Below are 17221 nucleotides of genomic sequence, written 5' to 3'. Positions count from 1 at the left end.
TGTGTGTGTGTGTGTGTGTGTGTGTGTGTGTGTGTGTGTGTGTGTGTGTGTGAGCTCTGCTAAACATCTCATGACAGTCTTTTAACTCCCTTATTCGGATGAAGCAGTTTGAGGCACTCAATGTTTTTGATAGAAAAGAATAGAATAGAAAACAATATTACATAAAAATATAGACCCATATAGGTAAATCTGGCCCAGAAATGATAAACCTGATATATTTCGGCTTTACATTAATCCCGTTTTTATGATAGAGCTGAGTCGTAGTTAGCAGTTTCAGAACAAGAAACAGGGAGGAGACAAAACTGATGCCTGCATAACGTCACAAACACACACACACAGGAGCTGCATGGACTCAGAAACAAGTGTGTGTATGGGACAGTGACCTTTCTACGAGGGTTGTAGTTACTATTCTCGTTGTTTTGACTCTAGAGAATCGGAGAAAAAAGATTTCTCTTGGGTATAAGGAACACACACACAAAGGCACACAGTTGGCTTATTTTCCATCCTGATGTTTTTCTTTTTGTGAGTTCACCACCTCTGACCCTCTCAAAAAAAAAACAAAGAGTTATTTTCTGTCTCTCAACTCTCAAAAAAAACAAAGAGTTATTTTCTGTCTCTCAACTCCCCCCTCTCTCCTGTTCTCCTTTTTCTGCAGAAATGATCGTGTCTGGTTTCAATTAGGCTCTCATGGATGTATAAGGGTTCTGTCTGTCGCATGTTTTCCCTACAGCATATGTCTGTCTGTGTCATCGTCTCATCCTCTAGTTTAGGATTCAGGTCTTGTGGTTAGAATTTTTTCCTCCTCTTCTCTTTACATTCTCACAGTCTGTAGTGTCATTCATTCCTTTTTGTTATAGCTGGATGTTAAACGGGCATACATGAACACCACACAAAGAGAATTCATGCCAAAGAAAACAAAGTAAGGGCAGTTTTCTGGGAGGTTGGCTCGCAGAGGAATAAACTTTAAGCTTTCTCCTTGTTGCCCTCCAACTCTCCGTGTCTGTAGTTACCTTCCTGACTGACTCTGCCTGCTCCTACGTTTTCAGCGGAATTTTTGGCATTTTTCTATTAGTAGCTAAGCAGAAAAGGCTCGCTCTTGTTTTTGCAGCCTCCCCTGCTTGTTCTCGCTTTCTCTCTCTAACACAGTGGCCCCTTGTGTTTCTGAACTGTTACCTCTGGAGGTCTGAACTCGTTCCATCCCCAGTGGCCAATCCAGTTTTATTTAGGCAGCCAGTACAGGTAGCGACTGTGCCGCCTCAAGGCTTTGTTGGTGTGAGGCTGTGACATGGTGTGCTGCAAGATTTTATTTTATTTTATGTCTTGCTTATCCTCAGCCAGGTTGAGTTTGCAAACCGTCTTTTACAAATGTATCAACAAGGAACAAAGTTGCTTCCTCCATGTTTACAGTTGACCCTAAATCCAAAACAGTGAGCTGAAAGACGCTAAAATGCTTCGTTAAGGCAAGGGGAAGTGTAGTTTCCTGTTTCTCTGATCCTCTATTTTGATTGACATATATAATCTCAGGTCTATTTTTCATTGTTAATGTGTGCTGTTGGCTACTTCCCCAGTTGGTTAGGATTTTAAAAACCTTGTGTGTTTTCGTCACCTGACACCAAACAAACCCCTCTTCCTTTGCCAGGAGGAATTTCCCTTTAGCTGACATCATGATATTTTACATCGAGTTCAGCTTATGACATAAACCTTGTCTTTAGGACTTTCCTTCTGTCTTCACTTTCTCCTTCAGGGTTTCTTTTCATTCTGAAACAATGTGACTTTCTAATATGTGTGCTTCCTCCATCTGTATTTCTCTTCATGTCAGACAGCGTCTCTTCTCTCACCCTCTCTTTCTGGTGGGTTGTGATGGTATTAGAGGTCGTCCTGTCTGTGTTTCCTCCGGTCTGCTGACGCCAAATGATCCATTTGAGCCCACAGACAGTTCCGAAAACATACAAAGACGGAGCATGTGTCAACTTTTGTCTCTTTTTGTGTACATCTGCATAAATATACTTTTATTATATACAGTTTTATATGGGTGTGTGTGTGACATTTGATGGTTTCCCTGCTTCATTCATATCAACTAGCTCCACCAAGGTGGGTAAGTTCTTGGTTTGGTTTGTCAGCTAGATTACGGAAAAACTTCTAACTTGGTGGACGGGTGTAGCATGGGCTAGAGAAGAACCACATTACATTTTGGAGCGGATCCCAATCACAGGGCGGACACACACATTATTTTTCATTTATGGAAACAGCCTTGGCCGAGCTCCGCGCTCCCCGAATGACCTTCTAGTTTGTGCTTTGACCTTTGTTTCTCCTGGTTAAATTATACTTTTCACTTAATTACACTACACTACACTACCCTGCATTATGTGTGTGTAATACATGTGGCGTGCTAATGATACTTAATCATTAACATTTATATCTTAAATGTTAAGCATTTAGAGAAGATCAAATGAGTAAAGAGTGCGATGGAAAAGTTCCAGATAAAAGGTGCACTAAACATGGTGAGGAGACACTCGATGTTCAGCTGGAGACGAGTATAAGTCTACGCTCCCTGCACACTGTTCCCCAAAACAAATTCCACATAAAGAAGCACCACAGGCTTAAGCATTTATTCAGCGGTTTGTTTTGATTGAGCGCACACTTGAGCGGAGTACTTACTGTCCCGTACGTGTCTAAGAGACTGCTAAATTGTTTGGGTTTGAAAAGCCATTAGAAAGATTTAACACAAATTCCAAGATAATGAATATTCCATTTGCTCAGCAGATTCAGATACAACGATAGAATAAGTGTCTTTTCGGTGCACGCCGGGACTGAATCTCTATCGTGACACGATGACATTATCATATTCTCACTGGTACTTTTATCAGACAGGTTAACTGGCAGCGCTGTCTGTTTGTGGTCTCTTTGTGAAATCCACGTAATGGGGTTGGAATGTGAAAGCATTGAAAATAGGGGCCAGGAATGTTAAAAAATAAAACTGTCTAATAATTAGCACCCAATATAAAAACACCAAACATACTGTTAACAATGACCCTGAGGCCTTTACTCTGAGCATGCAGGGCCTTCACTAAACTGTGAACAGACTGATAAAACTGTCAGCCATACACGGCACTACATAAAGTGCTGAAGGCGAGGATATGATTGATGAGATGATCTCTTGGACAAACAGAAGTAACTCACCTTTTCTGTCTGGGGCTGTGTTTTTTGAATTTCAGACAATGAAAACAAAACATTTGGCAAACGCAACGAGTTTGAGAAATACCTAACATTAGCTAAAGACTTTTTAGATGATGAAACTAGATTAATGAACTTGTTAAAATGTCCGAGAGTAGGCTATTAGAAGCTTTGTAAGATAAATGACTGTACTTACGGCAGTGCTTTTAGCTAAATGCTCACATGCACATACAGGGCAGACAAATCAACTACCATCTTTTCTTCAAAAAGTCCTCAGGTTCTCCCACACACTTATTTTTCCATGATCCAAAATAAGAGACATGTTGCTAACACATTTCATGTCCAGACCAAACTTTATTGTGGTTCAGTACATAAGACAGTGGCAATAAAAAAAACCCCAGTCTGCATAGTATTTAGAGCAATTACCTCTGGGAAGTAACTGAAACCCTGAGGGCTTTCTGCGCCATGTTTAAAGGCAAAGGGAGACAGTTTCTCTTTGGGTTGGCAGACTGACCAGAAGGAGCTAGGGTGGGAAATAATACTAGACTGGAAGGGATAATTTGAGCTGGTATGGGCATGAGGTGAACCACAGGGATAGGTTTGGCCTGAGTGGGCTTGTTATGGTCCCAGCTGGAATGTGTCTTGGATATTCCAGGCTCTCTGTGGCCATAGTTTTCTAAGAAGGGCTGGACTTTTCCTTGCTGAACAGCTGTGATGTGGGAAAGATCCGAACAGTACCAGTTCTGGTCTAAATGGTTCGGAGATGGTTGACTAAAGAGCGAAGTAGAGGGATTTAAACATTTTTTAATAATAGTTTGCAATAAAAGTGTAAAAAACATCAGCTAGTTTAAACGTTATGAAAATTCTTTCAGAATTTCAGTGACACCTGTGGACACTACTCTGTACTGAAGTGGGTGTTTCTGAGAAACACCTTTAATTATTTAACGTATCCTGATACAATGGTTTGAATGATATCCTTTGAAAGGTTATTTTGTTATTTTTCGTGCATTTTAATACAGATGTCCAGCTACACGAGCGATTAGTGCTTCTTCGCAGTGTAAAACCTGTTTAAGCTACAAAACTACTTTAGGTTAGGTTTAAGAGGCTTATCGTTATTGAACTGATAACCGATGGGTTTAAAGATTGCATGCACATTATAGTGCATTATTTTTTGTATTGGAGCTATAAGTACGAACAGTGAATGAGAACAGCGCCTCACTTTACCCACTGAGCTGCACAGGACCACTGTTACAGTTACATCTTAGTAATGTACATAAACAACCTGGACCAGACCAAATGACTTAACCTGACAGCAGTTACACACACACACACACACACACACACACACACACACACACACACACACACACACACACACACACACACACAGAAGACAGAGACAGAGACAGAGACAGACAGAGACAGAGAGAGAGAGAGAGACAGACAGAGACAGAGAGAGAGAGAGAGGTCTGGCTACAATCAAGACCCCCTCTCCATGCTTTCCACCTCTAGTCTCGTTTTTGGACTGGCACAAGTCTCACCTTGTGTTGAAACATGTCTCTCATCAGCTGCACACTCATGCAACACAGACACCAGAACATGGGCCTGCAGTTAATGCACAGTACCCATTTACATGTCTATGACTGTATATAAATATAGAGAAAGACACAAAAGAGAAACAGTCATACACACACTGATAGCTGTTGGCTGAGAAGAATGAATGAATTCAGTTCTGGTTGGGTTTGGAGTAACAGCTCGCTAGAAGTGTATTCTTGCATGTGACGGCTGCAGTGAAGGAAATCGAACTTTCATGTTTGCTTCATTTGAGACGATTGATAGTTGGACAGTCGAAGAGTGCTCAATGGTCTGGAAAGTGCCTCCCCTGGTACATTCTCAGCTGTTTCTGTCTGTAGCTAGCAAACATGCCCAGTCTGTTATTCACAATGGAACGACACCATCTGCTTTGACGGACATGTTCCACTGTGTGAGAGACTGGAAGACTGCAAGGGGGCTGCGGTTTGGTACAGTTGGACTGAGTCAGCATGCACATAAGTGTGTGTATGTGTGTGTATATAGGTTGTCCTGGCAGATCTGTGGTCCTTGCTTTTTTGCCTCTAATCACACAAGGGACCCATGACTCACGTTTTTTGTACACACACACACACACACACACACGCACACACACAAACACACACACACACATACACACACACACACACACACACACACACACACACACACACGAAGGGAGTCCAAAACAAGTGAATAAGTGGCAAAAAAAGGACAATTATCATCATTATTAAGCCGTAAATATCAATAACTCAAGTCCTGGAATTTACATATTAGTGGCTGATGATAGTTTCACAGTTTGGCAATAAAGATGGCAAAACAGCAGGGGTGCAATGAAGAGAGAGAGAGAGAGAAAGAAGGGCTGTAAATTAAGGAATAGTTTGACATTTTGGGAAATTTGCTTATTCGCTTTCTCGTGGAGAGTTAGATGAGAAGATTGATAGCACTTTTATATGTGTCTGTTAAATATGAAGCTACTGCCACTCAGCAAAATCCGCCTCCCTGTACCATTATATCTATTCTGTTACATTTTATGTGTTCATTTTATGTTAAATGAAAATGAGACATCCAGGTCGGTTTAGCTGAAGTTAAAAAAAAATATTCATGGGAAAACAGAGACCCCATTTTAACCCATAACATGTTAACACGTAACACATTCCTTCAACACATTTTTTATTTTCCTTCAAACCCCCTATCCTGTTTCCTCTCGCTTTACCGCTTCACTAATTCTTCCAGCATGTGCAGTGTTACCATATTAGTTGTAAAATACTAAACATTATAAGATTTTGTTACATTTTCACTGTTGCTTTAACTCTGCTACTAACTGATACTGTAGTAGCTGATAATAATAGTTGTCCAACTTCGCTTGGAAGCTAGCTACTAGCTTGTGTTGAGTCATTTTGGGACTAAGGCCTGTAACTATTTTGAGTACAATTATATTAATATGGTCAAACCTCAGTCTCTGTACATATTTGGAGAGGGGACTGTACTTCTTATGGCAGCGCACATACAAATATGTCAGATGCCACCCTGCAGAATGGCCCTCTCAGGTCAGACTGTTCTCACAACAATCTATAGCTCACCCTGATTGACTTCCCTGGACCTGACAAACCAACAGCTGCAAGACAAGGAAAGAGGCTGGCCAAGTGTGCAGAGGAGGCAAGGTCACATAGCGAGGAGCCCTTGCCCTAAATCAGACAGTTGACGGTGTGACTGTCTTACTTAGAATGTGTTGAGGAGGATTCGGAGCCATCCAGGGGATCTATCTTTAGGTAAACAATTTATGGATTGCCTTGGTTTAGGATAAATATCGAGAGAGAGAGAGAGAGAGAGAGAGAGAGAGAGAGAGAGAGAGAGAGAGAGAGAAAGAGAGAGGCTGGTCGCCAGACTGGATGGTGGCATACAATGTGACATCTCTGTAGTCGCTTGTATTGTTCATTATCTGTTCTCCATGGAATCAGTGAAATAGGGATTAATTGGTAGTCAGTGCCTGCAACATAAAACAACTCAGCAGCAGTGATTCAAGTGTCTCCAAGAGGCAGTTTGTGTGAACTGGCTATTGAAGACCTTGGCTAATTCACCTCTTCTTCTGTTTTTCTCTCCATACACACAGCTGTGACCGGCCTCCCGTGTCCCGTCACACTAATCTTCCGACAACAGTCTTCCAAGGTTGACCTGATTACCGAGAGGCCTCCTCTCCTCTCCCATCATGCGTCTCCTCGCCACCCTCCTCCTCTTGCTGCTCCTTCGATCAGCTGAGCCCCGGAGAGGCCCTCGATCAGGGGCTGCGGAGAGGGGCGCCGGGGGCCGTGTGCGGGGCAGAGGCAGGGCCGGAGTGATGAGACGTCAAACTCAGGAGTGTAAGGAATACATGGAGGCAGGTGAGAAGTACCTGGACTGCCAGGACAGGCAGCTGACGAACGTGATGCAGGACTGGCCCAAAGATATTCACCACCTGCTGTTGGCAAGAAATAAGATTCAGGTAAAAAGCATGTAGCAGGTGGTCTAACAAGACACAACTAACAATAATTAACAGATTCTGAGAAAATCTAGCACAGTTTTGTGTAACAAATACATAAATGTTCAGTGTGTTGGCTTCTTACTCGAGCCCTAAACCCAGCCAGCTTGTTGATACCATGAGCATCTGTGCACCATTTATTTGGAGCCAAGATCAAAGACTTATTTTCCTGCTACATATGTGTGTGTGTAGGTTTGTGCATGTCTGAGCGAGCACACAGGATGTGTGTGTCACAGGTGTTGAGAGGAATGTTGCCAGCGAGGTAATAAAAAAAGAGCAATCACTTAGAAGAATCAGTGACTAACGAGTATAATTAAGCTTTGTTTTCGAGTTCAAAGAGTTCGGTTGTTTAAGGAATGAGTAGTGAGGAAAAGAATGAACAAAGGATGGATTAAATTCTATTTCTTGCCTCGTTGTATTTTGCATAGAATTATTTTAAAAGGTATTATTTTAAAACTACAATCAGATTGTTAAAGCCAACTCCTGCCATTTTTACGTAAAGCGGCAATACATTTATACTTTTATATTAACAATGGGTCAAAAACATTTTTCAAAACACGTCCCGATACACTGCGAAATTGCCAAATCAGGTCAGTGCTTGAATAAGGGAGTGAGCGACGTCGCAGTGTCTGCTCCACATCGAGACTTCGCTCTGCTCTGTCTATCTTTGCACCGGTAGGTTTCAGCTTGTCTATGAATAAACTGCAGCTCCTCAAAACCCAAGTAAAGATGCTCAGGGATTTTTTTAGATAGTTGAAAGAGAGTACCAGTCATATTGTGCAGACCTCAGGTCCAATGACTGTGTGTAATGTGAAAGGTGTTGCTTGTTGTGATGAACGCATAGAGACATTTCCAGTGTTTTAGAGCAGTGTTGTGCATGTTTCGGTTCAATCTAGGCGTTTCATCAGCCCTATTTTCAGGCTCAGCGGGCAACTGCCCAGCACAGACAAAGATAGCAACCAGCAGTGAACATTTAGCAGCTGAATATTATATATATCATCTGACATAGACTGTCTGAGTCTGACAAGGCTACGTAGGCATTTGCTTGAGACGGACATCATCTAAGTGAGTGGAGTTACACAAAACCCACCTGTTCTCCTCTCCCCCCTTAGGTTTTGAGGGACAACATGTTCTCCCAGTTCACCCAGCTGAAGAGCCTGGACCTCCAGCAGAACGACATCTCCATGGTGGAGAACAGAGCGTTTAGCGGCCTCTCCCAGCTCACCACCCTGCTCCTCCAGCACAACGGGCTGAAAACAGCTGGCGAGGAGGTTCTGCTCCCTCTGCGCCGCCTCACCTACCTCCGTCTCTATGACAACCCCTGGAGCTGCCGCTGCTCATTGGACAGCCTGGTCAGGACCCTGCAGGTGCCTAGCAACCGCAACCTGGGCAACTACGGCAAGTGCGCGGAACCCCTGTCGCTGAGAGGCCAGAAGCTGAGGAAGCTGAGCGTGGAGTCGTTGTGTGAGGGCAACAACCAGGTGGACACCAGCCCGGGGGGCGGAGTTGGGGGGGGGCAGATACCTCCTCCAATCAAAGTGAAGCCTGAGGCCACATCCACGTGCCACACCTACATGTTCCCCAAACCTCTGCTGGACTGCAGCAACAAAGGTGAGACTGTCAAGTTCTGTATCTCTTTTATTTAAAGGGACAGTTCACCCCAAAATCTTAAATACTAAATTACCCGCTCACCTGAAGCGCTATTTATCAATCTGGATTGTTTTAGTGTGAGTGTTGGAGATATCGGCAATAGAGATTTCTGCTTCATTGGGAAAAAATTTCTGTCAACACCGCCAACGAGTGAGCACGAGCCTCTCGCCAATGAGTAAATGCACACTTTATTCTGCACGATGATACAGTTGGCGTGCTTCCTTCGGTAGAAAGAAAATAGGTGAAACTGCTCACGAGGAGTAACCGGGTCATGATTTCTGGACATTAGTGTTGAGTTTTTCAAATATATTTTTTGGCTATTTTGAGCACCACAAGCAAAGCGCCATTTAGTTTCAATATATTCGACATCTGATATCTCCAACATTCTAGATTGATATATAGCCCTACAGGTAAGAGGAAAAATAAGATTTTTTGATTTTGGTGTAAACTTTGTCATAATCTCGCACAAACAAATCGCTCTATTTTTCCAGTGTCACTGTGTGGTTAGCTGGAGCTTCTCTACATATTCGACGGTTACCATGTGTGACGAAAAAAATAACTTTCCTGGCAAATATATTAATAACAAATAGACTGCCCTGGCAGAGGAGTACGTTGTATAAAAGGTACATTTATTAGGTTTGCTCAGCATTCTCCAGTGTAGAGGCGCGCTTGTTTGTCCAGTGAAATTAGGCATGAGACTTAGTTTGTCATCTAATGTTTTGGTTACAGTGAGGCTAAGCAAGCAGAGATGTGTTTGTTGAGTTAACTTTGTTACGTGGTCCGTCTAGACTTCATTGAGAGAGAAATAGTCGTAGTCTGCCCTTTCAAATTAAAACAGCATTTTCATGCATGGAGCATAATGTGGCCCTTGAATCTTATTTGTTTTTACATCAGGCAACCTGCTGTGTGTTGCATTGTTCAGCCTTTTGATGAGTTGCATTATGGGGCATTTGTGTTCTTGTGTGGCCGGTCTGTTGTGGTGTTCAGCACGTCAGATTTATGCAAATACAGCACCATGTCTATTGTATTGTATTGTTATTTGAATCATGCGTTCAACAGTTTTCTGCAGATTTGTGCTCTCCGAGACACTTTAGAAGGCAGTAATTACCACCAGTACCTCGCCCTCTTTGAGTTTCCAGTTTTAACACTGAGTCAGCGTGGCTTGAAAGCTGCAGAACAGATGGAAACAGGCAGAGATCAGTCAAAAATAAAAAGAGGAGAAAGGGAGCTTAATCTAACTTTCACATCTGGTTATCTCTATGCATAAAAATGCCACTATGAGGCTGCTATCATAGACGTTGTAACTTCTCCAGTGCTTCATAAAAACTTTATGTCAGTGTCGCTTTTCAAAGACGGACTGGAGGCAAGGATGACGATTTCTGAATTTGTGCTGAGAGATCTTTTTTTGTTTTTTTACTTCTTGTGGGCTCTTTGTTCTTGGTTAGTCTCTCATCTTCTCCCTTTTATGTGTTTTCTCTCGGTCTTCTTCTTCTTCTTCTTCTTCTTCTTCTTCTTCTTCTTCTTCTTCTTCTTCTTCTTCTTCTTCTTCTGTCGCCCAAACAGCATCCCTTGTCAACACACTCAACTGAAAAATTGCCCGTATCCATGTTTCAGATTAAGTGGGCTCCCAGATGTAAATGGGCAATTGAATGCATCTATAAATGGAGAGCTTATGCCACAGAAAGAAATCTTTCACAGAGCATCAACAAGCCAAAACCATACAATGCCTTGTCTGTGTTTTGCAAATGCTCGAGGAAGCTTTTAACATATTTTCCTAATTTATTTTTTTCTACAGTAAAACTTTTGAATTGATTCTTTATCTGAACCACTATAAGGTTTCTCTGTTTTTCTCACAGGCTGATTAACTCATCCATCTTCTTTTTTGCTCGATAATAACTCTCTACATCCTGCCTCCTAAACCATGAAGGCGATATGTGATATGTGAATGTTGTTTAATATACTGCAGCTGTTATGCATGACATTAGATATGTATTTTCTCTGCTTTTGATTTACAAGGATGCGCATATGCTGTAAGATGATGCCAGTATTTTCATTTTGTTGTTTTCACTGCCCCCAATGTTTTCATTAGTTCCATTAGTAGCATTAGCTGTCACTATGAAATATAAATCACAGGTAGATTATATCATTATGTTTTCTCCTCCCTTTATTGTCTGTTCAACAATCTGAACAGATGTTGACAGAGTTTGGTAATCTGTGGCATGATGATGATAGCCTTTAAACATTTTCTTATAATGCATATTGATTTGCATTCTAAGTTCCATCCATCCATCGTCTACCGCTTATCCGGGATCGGGTCGCGGAGGCAGCAGCTCCAGTAAGGAACCCCAATCTTCCCTTCTCCGGGCCACATCCTCCAGCTCCGACTGGGGGATCCTGAGGCGTTCCCAGGCCAGTGAGGAGATATAATCTCTCCACCGAGTCCTGGGTCTTCCCCGGGGTCTCCTCCCAGCTGGACGTGCCTGGAACACCTCCCTAGGAGGCGCCCAGGTGGCATCCTTACTAGATGCCCGAACCACCTCAACTGGCTCCTTTCAACGTAAAGGAGCAGCAGGCTCTACTCCGAGTCTCTCACGGATGGCTGAGCTTCTCACCCTATCTCTAAGGGAGACGCCAGCCACCCGTCTGAGAAAACCCATTTCGGCCGCTTGTACCCGTGATCTCGTTCTTTCGGTCATGACCCAGCCTTCATGACCATAGGTGAGGGTAGGAACGAAGATCGAACCGGTAGATTGAGAGCTTTGCCTTCTGGCTCAGCTCTCTTTTCGTCACAACGGTGCGGTAAAGTGACTGTAATACCGCCCCCGCTGCTCCGATTCTCCGGCCAATCTCTCGCTCCATTGTCCCCTCACTCGCGAACAAGACCCCGAGGTACTTGAACTCCTTCACTTGGGGTAATGGCTCATTCCCTACCCGGAGTAGGCAATCCACCGGTTTCCTGCTGAGAGCCATAGCCTCAGATTTGGAGGTGCTGATCCTCATCCCAACCGCTTCACACTCGGCTGCGAACCGATCCAGTGACTGTTGAAGGTTACAGACTGATGATGCCATAAGGACCACATCATCTGCAAAGAGCAGCGATGAGATCCTCAGGTCACCGAACTGCAACCCCTCTCCTCCACGACTACGCCTCGATATCCTATCCATGAAAATCACGAACAGGATTGGTGATAAAGCGCAGCCCTGGCGGAGACCAACATTCACGGGAAACGAGTCCGACTTACTGCCGAGTATCCGGACACAACTCTCGCTTTGGGCGTACAGGGATTGGATGGCCCTCAAAAGTGACCCCCTCACCCCATACTCCCGCAGCACCTCCCACAGTATCACCCGGGGGACCCGGTCATACGCCTTCTCCAGATCCACAAAACACATGTAGACCGGATGGGCGTACTCCCAGGCCCCCTCCAGGACCCTTGCGAGAGTGAAGAGTTGGTCCGTTGTTCCACGACCAGGACGGAATCCGCATTGTTCCTCTTCAATCAGAGGTTCGACTACCGGCCAAACCCTCCTTTCCAGTACCTTGGAGTAGACTTTACCAGGGAGGCTGAGAAGTGTGATACCCCTGTAGTTGGCACACACTCTCTGGTCCCCCTTTTTAAATAGGGGAACCACCACCCCGGTCTGCCAACCCCTAGGCACTGTCCCAGATTTCCACGCAATGTTGACGAGGTGTGTCAACCAAGACAGCCCCTCAACACCCAAAGCCTTCAGCATTTCTGGACGGATCTCATCAACCCCTGCGGCTTTGCCACTGTGGAGTTGTTTGACTACCTCAGTGACTTCCATCAGGGAAATTGACGATGATCCCCCATCAGCTTCCAGCTCTGCCTCAACCATAGAGGGCGTGTTAGTCGGATTCAGGAGTTCCTCAAAGTGCTCCTTCCACCGGCCGATAACCTTCTCAAGTTGAAGTCAGCAGGGTCCCACCCTTGCTGTAAACAGCTTGGATGGTTCCTCGCTTCCCCCTCCTGAGGTGTCGGATGGTTTTCCAGAAGCACCTTGGTGCCGACCGAAAGTCCTTCTCCATAGCTTCTCCGAACTTCTCCCACACCCGCTGCTTTGCCTCTGACACGGCAGAAGCTGCCGCCCTTCTAGTCCTTTGATACCCTGCAACTGTTTCCGGAGTCCTCCCGGATAACATAACCCGGAAGGACTCCTTCTTCAGTCGGACGGCTTCCCCGACCACCGGGGTCCACCACGGTGTTCGAGGGTTACCGCCCCTTGAGGCACCTAAGACCTTGAGACCACAGCTCATCACCGCAGCTTCAGCAATAGAGGTTTTGAACATCGCCCACTCAGGTTCAATGCCCCCAACCTCCACAGGGATGTCTGAAAAGCTCCGCCGGAGGTGTGAGTTAAAGATCCCCAGGACAGGGGCTTCCTCCAGACGTTCCCAGTTCACCCGCACTACCCGTTTGGGTTTACCAGGTCTGTCCAGAGTCTTCCCCCACCCCTTGATCCAACTCACCACCAGATGGTGATCAGTCGACAGCTCCGCCCCTCTCTTCACCCGAGTGTCCAAAACATGCGGCCTCAGGTCAGATGATACGACTACGAAATCGATCATTAACCTTTGGCCTAGGGTGCTCTGGTACCACGTGCACTTATGAGCATCCTTATGTTCGAACATGGTGTTTGTTATGGCCATTCCATGGCTAGCACAGAAGTCCAACAACAAACGACCGTTCGGGTTTAGATCAGGGAGGCCCTTCCTCCCAATCACGCCTCTCCAGGTGTCTCCATCGTTTCCCACGTGTGCGTTGAAGTCTCCCAGCAAGACTACGGAGTCCCCTACTGGAGCCCCCTGCAGGGCTCCATTCAGGGTCTCCAAGAAGGCCGAATACTCAGAACTGCGGTTTGGGGCATAGGCACAAACAACAGTCAGAGTTTTCCCCCCCATAACCCGAAGGCGTAGGGAGGCGACCCTCTCGTCCACCGGGATAAACTCCAACGTAGCGGCGCTCAGCCGGGGGCTAGTGAGTATCCCCACCCCGGCCCGACGCCTCACACCTTGGGCAACTCCGGAGAAGAATAGAGTCCAACCCCTATCCAGGAGTACGGTTCCAGAGCCAAGACTGTGCGTGGAGGTAAGCCCCACCAGATCCAACTGGTAGCGATCCACCTCCCGCACTAGTTCTGGCTCCTTCCCCCACAGAGAGGTGACGTTCCACGTCCCCAGAGCCAGCCTCTGCTGCCCGGGTCTGGTCCGTCGAGGTCCCTGACCATCACTGCCACCCATGTGACAGCGCACCCGACCCCAGCGGTTTTTCCCATGAGTGGTGGGCCCACAGGAGCATTCTAAGTTAACTTTCATTATTGCATATTTCTTATTATAAGACCTCGTACCATTCGAGTATATGGAGTTGCGTGACTGTGCCATTTTTATGTACCATGTTGCTTCCAAGTTCCAATTAAATCAAGTGCATCCAGTGAACTAGAATACAACTTAAAGGTGCACCCTCAAGTTTTTTGTATACAAACAAAAAGTAATGTTTACATTCAGTGCATCTTACTGATAGGCATTGCTTGTATATTTGAAGTCTACTAAACTTGCTGAATGCATTTCCTTTCCAAATATACATTAGCAAATCGGATTTTTTATATAAATTGTTTACATCCGTATTTACTAGCTTGCATTCGTCTAAACACGGGCCCACTTTTAAAAAACATTGTTCCAAAATAATACTAGAGGTCAAAAACTCCAATGGGTACCTTTAATTTGTTTTAGGTTTGTGGCAATATGATTGAATACAGCTTTATTGTTAGGAATATGCATTATATGGGCACAATATGAACTAGTAATTAAGCTCATAAAAGCAGGCCGGCGGGCCCAGCAGGAGTTTTATTGTGCCATGTACATGTGCATTTCCTAATTCTGAAAAAAATAATTATATTTTTGGAAAGCTTAGAATCTCGTCTATTTAGAGATTGAGATGAACATCACAACATCATGTACAATCAGCTCCTCAAACTAGCAAGCACACTCAAAATCAAAATCAGAACTTTGAGCCCACTTACCTATAAAGTCTCATAAATATCCTCTTTTCAGTAATATTTTGAAAAACACGTTCATAAGGCATTGCCAGACGTCCACACGTTCGTTTCCGGTAAAAAGATATCCTCCGTGAACATCGTCACATCGATAAAAGCCCATGAACAGCTGTTGCAATCTGTGAAATCAGCTGATCGATTTTTACATTTTGTTATCATAAACTTTCATAAAGTAATATCTCTGCATTCAGCGCTGCCTAGTTACTTACTGAATGTTAGGCGGAAGGTTAGCGTTAGCCAACCAATCGGAGCTTCTTTGGCTTACCTACAAACTTCATGCGCCAATGAGTGTCAACTTGACAAGGAAGTGCCCACCCCTCTTCTTTCATTGACAGACTAACCCAGGATCAGCTCAGACTCCTGGTGGCGCGCGCATCGTATAGACAATGAACGTTCGTTACATGCGTCACTTCCCATGGTTTGTTTTTACAAAATAAAATGTATTAAAAAAAATTATGTTTATTATTTATTGTTCAGAAGAAAATACAAAAAAAACATAAAAATATTAGATACAAATGTGTTTATACTTCACTTACTCTGTGTGATTACTACTAACAGGGAATATGGGTATATTATAGTTATTTATAAATAAATAAAAATTATATTTATTAATAAATATTATAATATGTACAAATTGCACAGTTGGTGTACGCCTGATGTTACTCTCAGAAAAACCTGTCTAATAAGTTAAGTTTTTATCCCTTTTTATCTGAAATTTGGTGGTGAACTTGATAACACTTGGTTCTATGTTTCTATTGTGTATTTCAGTGTATTTTCTTCAAATTCAGTATATTCAGACCACTATTACTCAGTGCCAGAAGCCCTTGGAGGGATTATTCACTGTTTTTCAAGAACAATAAGAGAGTTATCTTTTGAATGAGACCAAAATCATGCATCTGGTGCAAATGGTTGAAGAGCAGCTTTCAATTTACTTTGGGTATGTCGTTTGTAGGTATTTTCGGGTAAATTCGCCCGCCTCTTAAGAGGTTATGGAACTTGTGTAATGAGTAATGAGTAAGAAAGCCGAGTGGAAACATATTCTGATCCCTCTGTCTCCAAACCCCTTTCTCCCTTGTCTCCATGTCTCCCTCACTCTGGTTTGAAAGCTTTTTCTCTGAGGTGAACCACAGCAGATTCCAGGCTCCACATCAGTCTCACTGGAGATCAATGCTACACAGAGTGGTTAGAGTTAGAATGGGAGATTTTAAGGCTGTGTTCCTGAACGATGGGATGTGGACTTGAGAGCTGTGGCGAAATGTCCCTTTATATTACTTCTGTTTAAGCCTCTTCTATACAGTGGACACATTATTAAACTGCCTACATAGACTGGTTAATAGTGTAGTTTTAGTGAGGCTATTGTTTTACACCTCTTATAGTTTGACTAAAGAATGTCCACAACTTGCTGTAAATTTGTAGGCCTAGCCTATGTGATATTTTTTACTAAGTGCCACATTTAAATGTATTTATTTGTAAGGGACCATGCACAATGTTGGCTTCCTAACATGCCATATGTAATTCCAGTGATAAATGGCAACATTACTGTAGACTAGTCTTCACAAAGTTGGCTAGCTGGAGAACATTAGCTTTAAGCTGACTTACAGTATCTACAACACAAATAAGTAACATTAGCATACAAAGTAATGTTAGCATAAAAAGTAACATTAGCATAAAAAGGAACGTTAGCATACAAAGGGCATGTTAGTAGTTATGGAATTACAGAATAAAGCCTTTTCTATAAGTATAAAACCAGCTTTTCATATTGTTCTCTCTGAGCTTCCAGGTTATTTATTTCGTACACATCTCATCATGTTGCTCAGAAACCCATATTGAGGGTGGTAATAATTGTATAGGCATAGTTTTATACTCTACCTTTAAGACCATGAGGTCAAGAAATTATTGGTTTTTCGAAGTCATATAAATCCTCCGTATAAACTTCCGGACATTTGAGTAGGCAGCAGTAAAGTGACTAATGTATATTGTGAGTTGGCTGCTTCCCAGTGACAAACAGCCATGATATCATGTCCCTGGACAAAATAATTATCTCCCATAATGTAATTTGAGCAAGAGGCAAAGGTAGAGAGCATGAATGAGAATGAGGACAGCATCAAACATCACTTTCTACTAACAGCAGGATTTAGCTGCAGAAACTTTCAGGCACCAAGAAGCTCCTGTCGACACTGAGAACTGTACAACTGAACTGTTGTTTGACTTCTGGGGTTCAGAGTTTCCCAAAGACAT

The 17221-nt window shown here is 43.6% G+C and overlaps 1 protein-coding gene across 2 annotated transcripts in view; it reads left to right on the top strand.

Moving 5' to 3' along the window:
- The window catches only part of lrrc17 (leucine rich repeat containing 17), a 29323-nt gene that overhangs the window by 1665 nt on the left and 10437 nt on the right, over positions 1-17221 (top strand). The window contains exons 1-3 of one of the 2 annotated variants that reach the window (XM_029462198.1): positions 5953-6515; positions 6857-7225; positions 8374-8872. In XM_029462198.1, coding sequence (XP_029318058.1) covers positions 6953-7225; positions 8374-8872 — 772 coding nt within the window. In that variant the 5' untranslated portion in view covers positions 5953-6515; positions 6857-6952. Of the gene's footprint in view, positions 1-5952; positions 6516-6856; positions 7226-8373; positions 8873-17221 lie in introns of those variants that run through there. The other variant, XM_029462197.1, reaches the window with a different exon arrangement.

Source organism: Cottoperca gobio, chromosome 23 (genome assembly GCF_900634415.1).
Source record: "Cottoperca gobio chromosome 23, fCotGob3.1, whole genome shotgun sequence".
Taxonomy (NCBI): Eukaryota; Metazoa; Chordata; class Actinopteri; order Perciformes; family Bovichtidae; genus Cottoperca; species Cottoperca gobio.
The sequence above is the reverse complement of the archived record's forward strand: the minus strand, read 5'-3'. Positions and strand labels throughout refer to the sequence as shown.